This window comes from Nothoprocta perdicaria, unplaced genomic scaffold (genome assembly GCF_003342845.1).
Source record: "Nothoprocta perdicaria isolate Ctin4 unplaced genomic scaffold, notPer1 scaffold_141, whole genome shotgun sequence".
NCBI classification, from domain to species: domain Eukaryota; kingdom Metazoa; phylum Chordata; class Aves; order Tinamiformes; family Tinamidae; genus Nothoprocta; species Nothoprocta perdicaria.
In genome coordinates, this window is record NW_020454550.1 from 678,395 (window position 1) to 693,996 (window position 15,602).

The window sequence follows — 15,602 nt, forward strand, 5'->3', positions numbered from 1 at the left end:
GATATGTGAGCACTTAATCTAGCAACCCAATGAAATATCTTCTTCACATTTCCAGAGAGAAACATTTTATTATTTTGTGGAAAATTCAATATTATCTTGGCAAACAAATCTGTTAATTTTTTGGATCACTRCTATTAAATGACATTTGAGATAGAAAACGCAAGATAACTAATGTCTATTTTAAAAATACTCAGAGATCTTCTAGAACACTTGTGAACATGATGGACTAAAATGAGCCACCAAACTTAGTGTCCTGTTCTTCAGGGGTGCTGACAATTATTATTCCTATTGGCCTGAGTAGGAATTCTGAGCTTATAGCACCTTTGAGTATCACATAGGTTTTACTTAAGCAGATAGTTTTTAGGCACTCCAGTCTGAAAGAAAAAAAAAAAGGGAATTTAGTATAATATTCCGAAAACATGTGTGACTTGCAGCAAATTGAGTTCAAAAATCTAAGAGTCATGTCTGTACTTAGTAAAGTAACCTGGAATATTATAAAATCAATCTGAAAGGAAACTTCCATAAGAAACACTAAATTTACTGCAAGTAGCAGAAAAAGAAGTGCAAAATAATTCCAGAATATCACTAGTGCRTAAGTAAGCATTCGTTGCAAATAAGTTGCTTATTAATACAAACAGGATATAAATAGATGATGTTTGAGACTGCTTTCAAATACTTATAGTTCTCTATATGATACAACTTAGAACATTCCACAGCATCTAAAAGGTATAAAAATATATATCTACAATATTTACAAAGTATGGTACAATCCAATCTTTAAAAAGACTTGTAAAGACGTGTTCTTTAGCTCATACTGAGGTAAGTAGGTTTCCATAAGACTGAGAAGAAAAAGAAGAGGCAGTCATTGAATCTTTTTGTCCTGTTGTCCTTGTCTGCAACAGAGCTAATACTGTGCCATTTTCAGGTGGTCTTAACGGTATTTATCCAAAGTCAGCCTTGCTGTAATTCCATTGAGGTAAGTTTATTTTTGCTAGGGATTAATTTGTCCCACTTTGCATTCTCCGCTGTGCCAGTGTCTTCTGCAGAAACTCTTACTGCTTCATCTAAGCTTGAAGTCATACTCATCCCTGGTATGTGGAGATGAAGTTCCACTGATTTCAATGGGCTCAGAGTAGCTGTGATACCTATAACATAAAATATAGTTTTTAAGGTGATTTTGCAGCTTGGAATAGGTAGCTGATTGACTCATCCTGTGACTGACACTGTCYCTTAACAATATAAAGATGATCTAATAACAAAAATATCTACCAGAAAATGTACCAAATTGTACTTGTGAATTTTAAGCAAAGATTCCTTTACTRGAGTTTAAGGGAATTTCCAATACATAAGCCTTATTTTTTCTTATTGGTAAGAAACATTTTAAGCATGCTGCATTACTTATTCAATTCTCTCTTCTTAAATAGCTTATGGTTCCTGATTCAGATGCTAGTGCGAAATACAGATTTTTGTGGGAGTCAATACAGGACAGATCCAAACAAAAGAATGATGACAGATAATAGATGTAGAGTAAAGCATGATCTACCGTCACACAGCATCAAAAGACTTAGAGACAAATATACCACCAGAGGGGAATAGGTGCAGTACCATTTGTTGGAATTGTGTTTATGTTGGTCAACACAACATGTTCTGAAAGTTTTGAAGCATTATCAAAATTGCTGATCTGGGTGGTCAAGGATTTTCGGCTCTCTGTACTGGCACGACCCCTGGTAAGCCGGTCGTCTTGGTTGTGGCGAATGCCAAAGAAGCAACAAGAAAATGCTGCTTTAAATTCTTCTCTGAATTTCCCTGTCAATCACACACACACACAAAAAAAGACTCATCATTATGTCATAAACAATGTTTTGACAAAGCTAATAGATTAGTGGAAAAAAAAAGTTATCTAATGCAAAACTAACCAAGAATATGGAAATGTCTTTCTAATGCCACTGATACAGGAAGCCTCAATTTCAACAGCTTAGGGAAAATCAGAAAAGATAAAACCTTCATAAGAATGTATGTGAGATACAGTATGAATTGGATATTATTCTTGGCTAGACATAAAAAGCTACAATGACTTCTGAAATTAATCTGTATAATGTTTGTTGATTAATGAAAGCTAGTGAAATCAAATGATTAAGCACTGGTAGGCTTAAATGGATGAATCATTATTTGACATGTGAATGAGAGGTCACGGCTAATTTGTTTTTCGCCTTGAGTACATTTAAAAAGAAAATTCAAAGTGTATGATAGTCCATTAACCTTCTTTTAGAGCTTAGAGTGTATTGCTCAGGTTATCCTCACCCTAATCACCAAAAAAAAAAAAAAAAAAAAAAAAAAAAAAAAAAAAAGACAAAAMCAAAAAACTAAAAAACTACACAGGACCAGTTTAGGTCTTGATTCTTCTCTCCAGATAAAAACAAATAAGACAAATAAGTCAAATACTAATGAAGACAAATCCATATTAGTAAACTAAACAGCGTCCCGCTTTTTTTTTTTGGGGTGGAAAACTAATTAGAACACCTTTTCCATGCCCATACTACTAGTATGGCCATAGCCTGCATTTCAGGGACTTTCCTAATGAATTAATGATATGGACAGTGAAACTCAAGCAATTTGACTCATGCCTTGGCACTCTTTAGTTTGTTTAAATGTACATAGTCTGAAAGCAATGGTAAACGTGAGGCAGCTCGGTCCCAAAAGAAGATATAGCTCCCACTGGAGGAGCTATACTGGTGTTACACAGCATTAATCATTGCTGTGGCTCATTACATTTAAGCGATACATTAAACTTGAATTTTAGGTAATTGCAACTTACCACTGAGGAAGTTATAAATAATAGGATTGGCTGCACTGTTTGCATATACAAGCCAGTGTGAGAATGTGAACCAGGCATATACAGTTTCTCTGTCATCAGCATGATTAAACATCCCAAAAACCCTAAGGGAAAAGAAAAGGAAACCTGAAAGATGGCAAAATTAGAAATCATATAAGAAGAAGTCAAACATAACTTCTAGTCTACTTTTATCCCAGATGACTTATTTGCAATATCACAGAAAGTCTGGTTCAACACAGTTAGTTTCCTTGAAAGAAAAAAAAAACTCTTCCCATCTATCAGACTCTTTTCTTAATGGTTTTGTACCTTAAGTCCCTAAGCACTTTGCTTTGCAGGGGAGAAGATGCATGATTTTTCATCTGCATAGCTTAAATAAACGATTGGTAGATTAGCCAAGTTGCTTTCTGCTTTTGCCTTATTTCTGTCATTGCGCTTTCTAACTCTGGGTCATTTTCAGTACATGGCACATTGTGCAAATAGGTGACGTTAAATTGACCTAAAAATGAGCTACAGAGACCATGGTAGCAGCTTTTGTCTTTCAGAAAATCTCTTTTGTCCAGATTCCTTATACCTAWCATTTGCTGTTTAAGTGAAAAATCAAGTGGGGGCCTAGACTCCTGCCGTAGCCTATGCAGCCTCTGCAGATGGTGGTTCTGCTCATATTTGACTTGAATTGCCTTCTGGAAATATATCTCCCTCCCTGCTTCACCTACCAATAGATCTGTGGATGAATAGAGATTTAAATTATGCCTCAGAAAAGTGTCAGAACTGAGCGGGATATATTTAAGCCTCCATGTCCAATTTGGAATTATTCTTTTTCAAAAAAAAGTTTCTCAATCACAAGCCTTCAACAAAAGAATTTTTCTATTTTAAGATTTTTTTTTCCAGAAATTAACAAGTTTTCTCAAAATAGTAACTTTTGCTGCATTTCACTGTTTTCCAAAACATGTATTCCAAAAATCTCTACAGATATATCAAGGCCTCAGACTACCAAACACTATATAAAAAAGCTGCATGCAAACAGCTTTCTGCCCCAACAGAACAAGACAGAAAAAGATAAAAATGTAAAAAACAGCTTCAAATACAAACTGAACCATTAACCTAAGGACTCACTAGTGTGTGCAATGGAGCTTAGGTCAGAGAGCAGTATTTCTCAGTCCTCAGGCGGTATCACAACTTTAGCCTTACTCTAAGACAGTATCACAACCTTAGTCTTCCACTAAGCTTTAGGTGTTGTAGGTCTGTGTGTGCATTTACAACAAACAAGCACTAATCCCATGTAAATGACAAAGGAAACAATGTGGGGGTAGGAGACACCATTTACATGAATCAGAGCTTGCTAACAGGAATTCTTCAATATTATCTTCAATTTCTGTAGTAAAGATAGGTTAGCTATTTATTTTTTTAACTTTATGTAAATTTTCAGTTTCTTTATCGTGAAATATAGGCATCTCTCTCCAAAGCTGCTGACAGAATAAAAGGAATAACATTATAGATAACAGGTTTTAGCAGACAACTTTACCAAGTGTTCAAGTTCTTTTACCTTTTTAAGACATTGAGGATGCTAATTGGTAAATAACAAAGTGCAAAAACCAGGAGGACAACCATTAGCATACGGGCTGTTTTCCTTCTCGCACGAATCTGTTTTATTTCAGCTGCCACAGCACTGATCTTTGATTTTGTTGATTGTCCCGTCCCTCGGGGCAGTGCGGAGGATTGCAGAGGTTTCCATTTTTTCTGAACAACGGAAGAAGTTCCTGGTATCTAAAAAAAAGAACGCAGTAAGTTACTACTTTTATTGGCACTTTGTGAAACACTTTGGGTAGCTATAACAAGAAAAATAGATATGTTGACATGTACAAGGTAAACTTGCAGGAAGAAATATTCTTTTTTATTAAATTAATTGATGCAGCTGGGAGAAGCAAAACAGCTCTTAGATACACTTGAAGCAGCACACTTGGTGCTTTATATGTATATCGATTGATATGGTAAAAGATATCTTCACTTCCCACACACTTTCCATGTTCAGACTGTCACACTTACAAACTACGCCTATAAATTTACTATATGAATTTTGACATTAAATGTTTTCTTCTATAAGAGAATATCCTACTATACGGTATCTTCTACTAATATGCTACTACTATAAGAAACTAAGTAGCTTTTCAGACATGAGAAAACAAGGATTTGAAGCCTACTAAGGCTCTCAATATTGTAAAATTTTCAAATATGCAACTTAAGTGACAGTAAAGCAGCTAAAGAAGTCGTAGATAAAACATGGATATCTTGCAAAAGTCTTCAAATTGAACTGAATGTATATACAATGATGAATAGAGTGGGAATTATGGAGGAGTGCAAGGGCATAGGGAGAGGCAGGTTAGCCAAAGACTCTTTGCTATGGGTAGATGCTTCACCAAGGTTATTATTAAAAAAAAAATACAGATAATACACTTTATAAGATTCTGATTCTGCATTCTCAGGGGTATTTTAGTTTTCTGATCTTCTAATTTCAAAATTCTTCCTTTTTAGTCCGAGTGAATTACATGTTTGTAGCAATAACTGATCTGAAAAGGAGATGTAAGTGACAAGATTCACCAAATCTGTCCTCATCTTGCCCTCTTCATTATACCAAAGATTCACCTTTTGTGAATTTTCTGAAAAACTCTTTTAGTGACTAGATTCAGCTCATATGAAAATTAATAGAATTGTGGCTGAAGACTGCAAATGACCTTCTACATAAATTTTCAACACGTTGCTTGTAACTTAGTGTGCAGATATAAAGGTCTTACCTGCTATTCAGGTAGTCTTTAATAAGAAGAAGTGATTACAAGTAGGGTTTCTGATACAATATATGAACTCACTGCACTACATGTCAAATTGCTGGATCTTGCAAAAGTTTGCGTGGAGACCATTTCTACAGAATCCTCTTCTCCTCTGTCTTTATTTGTCAAATAACTGGACTTTGCTACTTAGAGTCCAGCTCGCMATACCACAGCAAGAATTTCAGACAGAAAAAAAAAAAAAATCCACCAAAGCTGTTTGAACCGGTGCCATGTTAAGAAGCATAACACTTCACGGGCATGTGTGTTTACATGTGTGTGTATAGATACATTTTCAAAGATGTATATATGTAAATACACACATATATTCTAACAAGCAGACACTTGCTGCAAAAAGTGTACTTTACTTTCTCTACTGAATCCACTATAGGAATAGTTGTGTAGAATTTATATAATGCCAATAACAAAAACTCATTAGCTGTGTCCTAACAGGTACTAAAAGCTACCATATACCTTTCTCTGACTCCTCAAATCATTATCAAAAGGATTTATTGAAGAACAAAGAAAGGCTCTCCAAATGTAATAACAGTTTCCAAAGATTGCAAGGATATATTTCACCTGTCAAAATAAAAAGGAGGAGGTTCCTGCTTATTAATATAATAAAGGTTTTAATGTAAATATATTTGGGCATCAATACCTAAGTATATAGTATGCAACTAGATAATATACAAACTATATGCCAACACTTTATCATAAGACTTATTCAGTAATATTTTGAACATTTGTTCAAATGTTGYTTTTAAACTCCTCCTTAAAATCCACAAGAGAATATAGTTTTCCAAGTCACTACCTACTTCCTTGCTAGTAATTAAAATAAATTACCCAAAATCTCTGGTATCTATAACTTAATTATTCTTCCTTTCAAAAGGACTTATTTCTAATTTAAAGATGGTCATACTTTTATAAAAAAACCTGCCTGAAAGACATAATCATTTGTTGTAAGAGTTAGTGGACAAAGTATGGTAGGGGCGGTTTGTGAATCCGTCTTGTATTTAGTCACCTGAAAATCTGCATGCACAAGATACTCCATTTTAAAAAATAACTTTTAGAAAAACTGCAAGGCATGGAAAGATTTTGCTGTCTAGAGTGTTTATTTCTGCATACATCTGGAAGGTTCTTCATAGCTCACAAGAGAATCACCACATTTAACTAAAGTTGGGGTAAACAGCACGATTTCTTAATTGAAATAATTATGAAAGAATACATGTAGACCACTGTATTCACTTACTCTACACGACTGATTACAGCACACCTGTTCCACTTAGAAAAAGGCTTGATAACTGCAGCCAAGTCACAGTTTTTAATAAAYGTGAAGTGGTTTAATTTCACTTAGTGCAGCCCCTTACACATAGTGTTATCATCAGCACTAGAACAGGCATCTGTAATTTTTCATCATTGACAGCTTTAAGGTCATAGCAGCATTTGCCTTTTGCCACAGGAAAAAAAAATGTATAAGAATCATCCTAACCTTATTTTTTGGTGGGCAAGATGTATATGGATATCTTGAATCAGGCCAAATAATATGAGTGGGGTTAAAAAACAAAACAGGTTACTTCACAGACTCTTCTACTCTGAATGTTAACTAGCAAATTTCAACCACACACAGGTGAAGAATAATTGTTTTATATTATCTTTACTAATGATTAGTTTGAGATAATAGGTGGATTGCACAGAAGAGAAGGATAATGGTGATAAGTTCATTAGGACCTAGAGGACAAAAAGATAATTATTCAGCAACACAAAACATATTAAATCTGTTTTAGACTGAACTTAGTTTCAAAACTAACAGTGCTAAGCATTTTTTTTCATGGTGAATGGGACCTATTCTAACTGCAAAGGTTAATTTTTTAAAATGTTTTTATTATATAATCTTATGAATGTAAGGAATTCAAAACAAAAATAATAAAGAAAAAAAGGCAAGATTTTTCATTTTAYTTTAATATGATTAGAAATTAAAACAATTGCTTTTATGATGAATAAATGATATAAAAATGGTCTAAAGACAGTTTGTTTCTTCATATATTTTCATTACTTATGTGTAATATGGTTAATTTCAGTATGAGATTTGTTTTTTAATGTACATATGCTTGGAAATCAAAACTATACTTGAGATTTCTCTGAAAGATTAAAGTGAACAGTACAGAACACACTTCTGATATGGTGCWTCTGTATTATGCTCAACACAGGATGGCCTCAAATTCAGACAGTATCAAATATAATAGTGGGAAATAATTTATGCTTGTGTCTTGATGTAAATGACAGAGCTGTTTGAGAGGACAGGACAGGGAATATTTCGCATCATATCTTCAACAAGACGAGTTTATTGGCCTTTATAGAATGACAAATAGTGGGGCTAAAGCTATCAGTAAATCCTGAATAAAGCAGTAGATATCAGATGGAACTAAGCATTAATGAATGATTGATTACAGCACTGCTTACACCCAAAAAATGAGTCTTGAGTAAGCTAAAACCTCTTAGAAATGCTATTATTGGAAAAAATGTTTCTGAAAGCAATCCACATCATTTTTATTACTTCACTTCAAATATCCCCTGTGAGTTGATCTCTTGTTGTTCAGATTTTGCAATTTGATTTCTGACCTGTCTTTTAATTTAAAGTTTGAGAAATTAAATATTCACATTGGAAACTATTGCAATTATTTGTAATAATTCACATCAAACATGACAGGTAATATCCAGGTTCACAGCAGAAAACTCCAATTTCACAGCTGTGATTGTTGCACTTTCACATCATGCTTTTGTTTATATGGGACTCACTATGAAATTGGTACATTATGGAATTAAAAATAAAGTTGAATAGACTGCTAACAAAATGAGAAAGATAATCCTAACTCTTACAGCTACAGGATATTTTTGCACTATAACATCACCATATAATTTCACTTATTTCTATCTTTCAGCAAGCATTTCAAATAGAATGGAAGAGATCTTTCTTGTGMTTAAAATTAATCTTCCTATACTCTTTTCCTTCCTTTATCTCTCTCTCAGAAATCTCACACAGATCTGAGCAAGGCAGTTTGACTGCCCTCATTTCTGYGTGCATCTCAGTTCTCAACCCAGGGGACTGTACCCTAAATTTGGTAATAATGGTGATTTAAAATGACCTAAATGACAATTTGGAACATAAGGAGAAGATTATACATGAGAATACATATCCTGTCACAACAGCAAGGAAGCAGAGCTAAAATAAGCTACTCACCTGGCGACACCACAGCTTTCGAAATATTTGCAAATAGGCCAATACCATAAGACACAGTGGGGCCATGTATGTCACCAGAAAAAAACACGTGTGATACATTTTGGGATAAACCTCAGCTGGAATGAGAATTTAAATAGAAAGAGCRTATTTAAGTATACATACATTCTAAAAATATTGAGTCAAATCAWTTTTTTTTTTAAATAAGCCAAATGTCAGAAGTTCTTTTTTGCAGTAAATCAGTCAACATAGAACATGCCATTAGCCATCAATAGGTAACCAGTTATTTTAACTATTTCATCCTTTAACGTGTGAAGACGTTGGTAACTATTTTTGGTTTTGCTTCTCCAAGGGCTGCTATGTATCTTTGAGTGAGCTGTACAGTTTCTCATAAACAGAGAGCACAGACTATAGCACAGAAGTGCATGCACATTAAAGTATCAGTGAGAGGCAGGCATTTCTTTAAATGCATTTCAAGCTTTTCTTTTTCTCAGTGGTGAAATAAATCTAATTTCAAACTATATTCAAGCTATATATTTAGTAATGTATTATTATGACTACATGAGAAAAATAAAAATGAAGATTCAGTCAAGTGTGCTAAAGGAAATTCCTGAGATTTTAACTCCACGTTAATAATGGTGATTTTTCTACTCAGATGTCCTAACATTGTGTGAGCTCTTTTGAAGAGACAAATTATGGATTTTATTTGATTATGGAGGAATATCTTGCAAGAGTTGTGAATATATTATCATTTTAAGAATGTTATATTTAAGTTCCTCCTTTTTAGATTATAGCAGAAAATGCAGTGGGTACCTGGAAAACTCAATTTCATTTTTGTACTACCAAMTATAATTTGACATTACCAAATGTTGATATTAATCACAATTTATCATTTACAAACAGTCTCAGAAAGAGAATGGACATTACACAAATCTACTATAGTAGTAGAAGAGAAACTGCTCACCAACCAGAAAAACTTCAGTATCAGGCAAAGAGAAATTTGGTATGGCAAAATCTAGTAGACATTCATGGTTGGCAAAGGTAACAGAGACATAGCCACTGACAGCTGACAACTTTGATGGATCAGGATCATTCAAACAATTCAGATGAGCAGAATTTGGCTTCTTGCTTGCTCTGAGATTCCTCAGCAAATCACCTTACCAACTACTAACCAAACAGCTACAGCTACGAGCTCTTGCTTAGTGTCCTTGGGGAAGACAAACCATTCTGGGCAGTTACTTTACAATTGGCAACAACTTGGGTTTGGATATTTGCTGATGATACCAAAATGATTTTGCACCTCAGGGAATGCAGCCTCACAACAATCTTGTCAGACGGAGAAATACTTCACCATGCTTCACAGGTGGAGAGATTAAGGAGAGACTGGAGGAACATGACTTACTGGGATCACGGGAGGTCAAGGAGGGAGCTGAGTACATTCTTTCCAAGAAGGAGGTGCTACCTGCCTCATCAATACTCCGCAGGCAGCCAGGCCCCTTGCAGGTAGAAGGATGGTACATATTTAAAAGGCCATCTGGAGTTTATGGCTTCCAGTTTAGCATTCCAAATAAAGAGAAACATTAAATGAGCCTAGCTATCTACAAAGAACTGATGAGCCAGGTTGGAGGAAGATCCTAACGTTTGCCTTTGAAGTTTAGCCACCTGGAAAACRCCAGCTGCAAAACATCAAAGGAAACCTGTCCCTCCTCCACCCAGGGCAAAGCACTTTGTAGAATTTTTCTTTAAGAAGAGTGACTGTTTAGCTTCTCAAGCCAGAGAAAAGCTTTAAAGCTGTTTGATAATCACAGTGGCAAGAAGGAGGAAGTACTGGTTTGGGATACTTTTCGTTTATCAGCTGGGTGAGTTCCCAGCTCCTTGAATGAGAACATCAATCAGCCTATAGGTCTGGTGATGTATCAGCTGTCTGAGTGGAACCTCTGATCCTCTTACACTTAAGCAGAAAGGAGAAAAAAAAATTCTGCCTTCCACAAGTCACTTAATAAACTTTGGGAGAGGGAGAGACCATTCTTAGTTGCAATAATCATCTTTTTAAAGAAATGAATGAAGAAATGCGTTACTGACTATTTCTCTGAAAAGAGGAAAAGAGAGAAAAAGAAAGCAAGTGATCACAGAGACTGGGCTGAGGTCAGCATGTCTTCTCAGTATCAGTCACATAGTATGATGATCTCTGCCTGATAAATGACCAATTTGCTGAAACAGGCCTTCTTACATCTGATGCAGGGATTATTAAATTTAAAGGTTTGTTTTAAAGCTTGCTCCATGTTCCAGGCTGTTGTTCAATGGAGAAAGGAGCAAGAGGTCTGAAACTTTGGTTTTTGGATTCAGACAGGTTTTTACTAAGAGCACACTCGCATGCACACGCACACGCACCCTCCAGTTTGACACATGCAGGTACACCCCAACCTGACACACACACACACACACACACACTAATGTGACATACACACTCACACACACATCACACACATGTATGTACCCAGATTCAAAAGCTTTTAATAATGTCTCAGCAAATGAAATATTCCTTTAAGCCACAGAGGCATAATAAAATTCTTTGACTCTTAACAGCTTCCCTAAGAATATCAGTAGRAAAAATAACAAGACTATCAATATTTTATGAGTGTCTGCAGAGAGAACCCAGGCTCCCTAGTCTTAGGAAAATCTCTGCTAAGTTTTGTAGTAACCAATAAGGAGAAGCAAGACAAGTAAGAAAGTATACTTTTAGGATAAAGCCTAGTAAATAGGGATATCAAGAAGTGGGTGGCCACAGTAGAGAAAATCAGATTACATTTCATTCAGGTGATTTTCAAGTCACTTGGAACTGTGGAGTGTGAATGTTCTCATTCCTTGCATTTATTGTGAAAACAAGAATTTTCTGGACTCCTTAGTATCATTCAATGAGCCTGTTTTAGGTCATATACAAACCCTGAAAGTTTTAATACTATGTAATGTGATTGTTGTGYATGTTTAAGAGTTGAAAAATACATCTAAGGAAGAGCCAGGGATCAAGATATAGAATTTGTTTGTTTGTTTGTTGCTCGATTGGTTTATTTCTGCAGTGTGGGTAATATTTAGTATTATAGAATTAACTGCTTAATACTGATAAACAGAATGTATAAACTTTCATATAATAATGAAATTTCCAGCTATGTTACTTTCTCCAGAATTAATATGTTTTCTACTATTTTATGAGTAATCKAGGAGAAAATGGAGTACAGAAAACTCTCCTTCTGTTCAACTGCATATTGTACAGAATWGAGAAAGAATTATCTCCATATTCTTTTCATCATATACAAAGGTGTTGGCTAATGCACTTTGGCTAACGTCCTTTTCACGAACAGCTCTAAGAGAATGTGGTTAGCTGGCTTGGACACATGATGAATTCATTTCAATATATGCCTCTGGTATTTTGGCACTTTATCATCAAATTCAGCCTGTAGATATCAGAGTCTTTTATGGCCAACAAAGTTCTATAAACTCTTTCATGGCTTCTTAAATGAGTCTGCCTACCTAGGTCACACATTGGATCCTTCTGCATTCCCAAATAAATTATTAGRCTGTGCTAGAAATCAAGAAACCCTCAGCCCAGAACTTGCGATGAATTTCATGTCAGGAATGCCAGAATAATTAAAAATAAATTAAGCCTTGTTTTAGGCTGAACTATTGCCCTATTTTCAGTCGTTGGCAGCTCTTCAATAGCATAACTGAAATCTTATTATTCATGGTGGCCTCTGTTTGAGCAGTGTTAAGGAAACCTTAAGCAACTTTGAGCAGTGTTAAAGAAGGCAAGTGGGAAGTGCTGAATAGACCATCCTTGCAGCCACTCACCAGACTTAGTCGTAGCAACTGGACCTAAGTCTGGGTAGGGTGCAGCAGTGTCGGTTGTTTAGATATCTCTGACTTTTTCCTGGACACAGCTTCCTGCTCGTTACTCCTCCTTAGTACCTCATGTTTCAACAACCTTGCTTTCCCAAATTAGTATAGGGTTCCAAAACAGTTTTGGAAGTGTCATTAAGTGTCATTTTAGAGTTTCAACCTTGATAGTTTACAGTTCAGTGTGCTTGGGACAGATGATAGCTGAAGAAAATGCAGTTCTCTGTAAAGGTTTTCTCAGAAGTGTCCTAATTTTAGACAGCTCAAGTGATATGCAGCTGTAAACAAAGCAGTGAACCCCTAAATGTGATCCCTTTCCTGATCACACAAACTGACTCCCCTACAGAATTTTCTCTGAGTCCCTTGAGCATGTGCAGTTTCTACATCTCCACTTTCTCTTTTCAAATACAGCTTATACTTAGGAAAATGTTTTTTTTTTCTTTTTTTAACCTTCTGCTAGTTAACTTGCTTTGACCCTGTATTTTCCCACAATCCAAAAGAGGGRAAAAAAAAGCTTTATATGCAAGAACTACCTCTTTATTCCTTCCTCTGACCTCCAACTTCATCAAGCTTTTCAAAATGCTGCTTTTTCATCCGTGCTTCATTTCTCTTCTGTTTGGAGATCTGCCTGAATTCAAACTCATGTTCCTAGCTGAAAAACGGGATCATCTATACTTTGGCCCAATTCATTGTCTTAAGATCTTTTCATTTCAATGGAAAGTACTTACGCTAAGGACACTTTATTCTCCACGGTTTGCAAGGGATGTTAACATATTTATATTATGTTATATTATTCTCACTGGTAATACATAACTAACACTACAATTACTAAATTCTATGATATGAACAAACTATTTACACATAGAAAGGTTCTTCTCTCAAGCCTATTAGTTCTAACAAACTAGTAAGTTCTAATAAACTATTATTAGAAAGAGTGAAGAGAGGATTATTATTTTACAGATCACTAAAATACACCAGCATTAAAAGTGGCATTGTGGGAATTAATTAGCGGGCAATTCTTTAAAAAGGCAACAGCATAAAAGCAGGTTTGTTCTTTTTAAGTGGAATAAAATCTCTCACTTCAGAAAATTTTCACATATTTTAAATTTTTTATGCTTAATATTTAATGTGAATTGTTTTCTTTGTATAATCAATTAAGAGAAAAAAAGTAATTCTGGAGTGCTTCATTTCTGAAGCCAAACACAGAAAGGACTTTATTACATGCAAGAGTATTTACCTTGGTCCTACCTCTTTATACCTCTCCAAAGGTCTGAGTTAAGAATCRTAACAAAATGAGAAGATTGTTAGATGTAATTCTGGACCAAATCCAGAAGGATAGAAAGTGGAAGCTTTTTTTCCATATATAAATAATGAGTGCTTCAGCTCAAACATATATGTGGGCTGCAGCTATTCTATTCAAGTAGGCACAAGAGACACTTTCAAATAGTTCCAGACCTTCTACAGACTCTGTAGCTTGAAAGTAACGCTTCTCTGTTGGAAATCAAAAGGTGTCCGATATASATCTTGAAATTTTGAGAATGTGTTCTTCTGATAAAATGCTCTTCTGACTCCCCAATTAATTAACTGCAGAGCTTTCCATCATTTTCATTTCCTGGGCTGATTAAAAGTATCTCTGCTGCAAATCTAACCTTGAAGTGATGAAGGCATGGATTATCGGCTTTCAAACAAAATGGATGAACACAAATTGTACCCAGAGTCAATGCTATGGAAGAAAATATTTGCGTAAATACTGAAGCYTCCAGCAGCAGATTGGGATACAAAATTGTTCATAGATGAAAAAGCACATTAGAAGTAAAGAGCAGACATGTCCTCTTCAGTGAAGCAAGGAGTGCAAAGGTTTGCATTAATCCACAAACTTGCAGCACATCTTTGCCTGGAACGCCTGCCAGACAACCAATGGCCACGTCCACCAGCCATTGCCCTGTTCCAGAGGACCAGCTGAGATGAAGGATATGAAGAACAGGGAATGTGGCAGCTGGCTTCTCCTAATTCAACCCCTCCCTGGACCCTGCAGAGTAGGAACTTTCAGAACAGCGTATGGAAGTGCCCAAATAATTTAAAATGGCTTAAACTAATTCATCTTAATTGCTCGCAGGACTGGAATCTTTTTCTACAAAGAGGAAACTCTGAAAGAAAATCTGTATTTTATTCTGCCTTGAGGCTATTAACCAAGCATCTTTTAGTGTACAGACCGTGGCAAACTTGACTTCATTTTCCTGTGTGTGAATATTGGCATTCCTGGTGGTCACTTTATTCAGCGTCAGTGTCACAGCAGGTAGCTCACATACTCTATTAGCATTGGAGTCGTGCCAAGGCCCACCAGAGCTGGATCTGAAACAACTGAGGGGGTGCCCAACACTACTTGCTAGGTGAAATCAGACACAACAGAAGCAGTTGCTTCCTTGCATTCCTTGGGAATTCTCATACTTGGATTCAAACTTAGAACAAGTTAATCTGGACAGGCGGAATAATACTTCATCAATTAAATCATTGGAAAATGATTACACCTTCTAAGTTACTTAAATAATGCCCATGATAAAATACAAGTGGTATATTAACCTTCTACCCTATATTAATGCTGTCTCTAAATTCTGCAGTGAATTCAATTACAGAATTACAACTACAATTTACCCTGAAGTCCCAGGACACTTCTATAAAGTCTAAATCAAATATCAGCAATTAGCAAAATTGGTGTTCCAGGTAAATGAAAGCTCTATTCACATGTAGTTATTTCTTAAGGCTAAATAATGCAGCCTTTGTATTTTCTGCAATGTCCATCGATCAATGAGAATTATATAAGCAT

At 35.5% G+C, this 15,602-nt stretch overlaps 1 protein-coding gene across 1 annotated transcript in view; it reads right to left on the reverse strand.

Annotated features, from left to right (window-relative positions):
- The window catches only part of HCRTR2 (hypocretin receptor 2), a 33,226-nt gene continuing 17,624 nt past the window's right edge, over window positions 1-15,602 (reverse strand). Inside the window, exons 4-8 of the mRNA XM_026034297.1 lie at window positions 8,891-9,006; window positions 4,377-4,597; window positions 2,816-2,937; window positions 1,606-1,806; window positions 1-1,145 (exon numbers count right to left, since the gene is read on the reverse strand). Of these exons, the coding sequence (XP_025890082.1) occupies window positions 952-1,145; window positions 1,606-1,806; window positions 2,816-2,937; window positions 4,377-4,597; window positions 8,891-9,006 (854 nt within the window). The 3' untranslated portion in view covers window positions 1-951. The remainder of the gene's footprint in view (window positions 1,146-1,605; window positions 1,807-2,815; window positions 2,938-4,376; window positions 4,598-8,890; window positions 9,007-15,602) is intronic.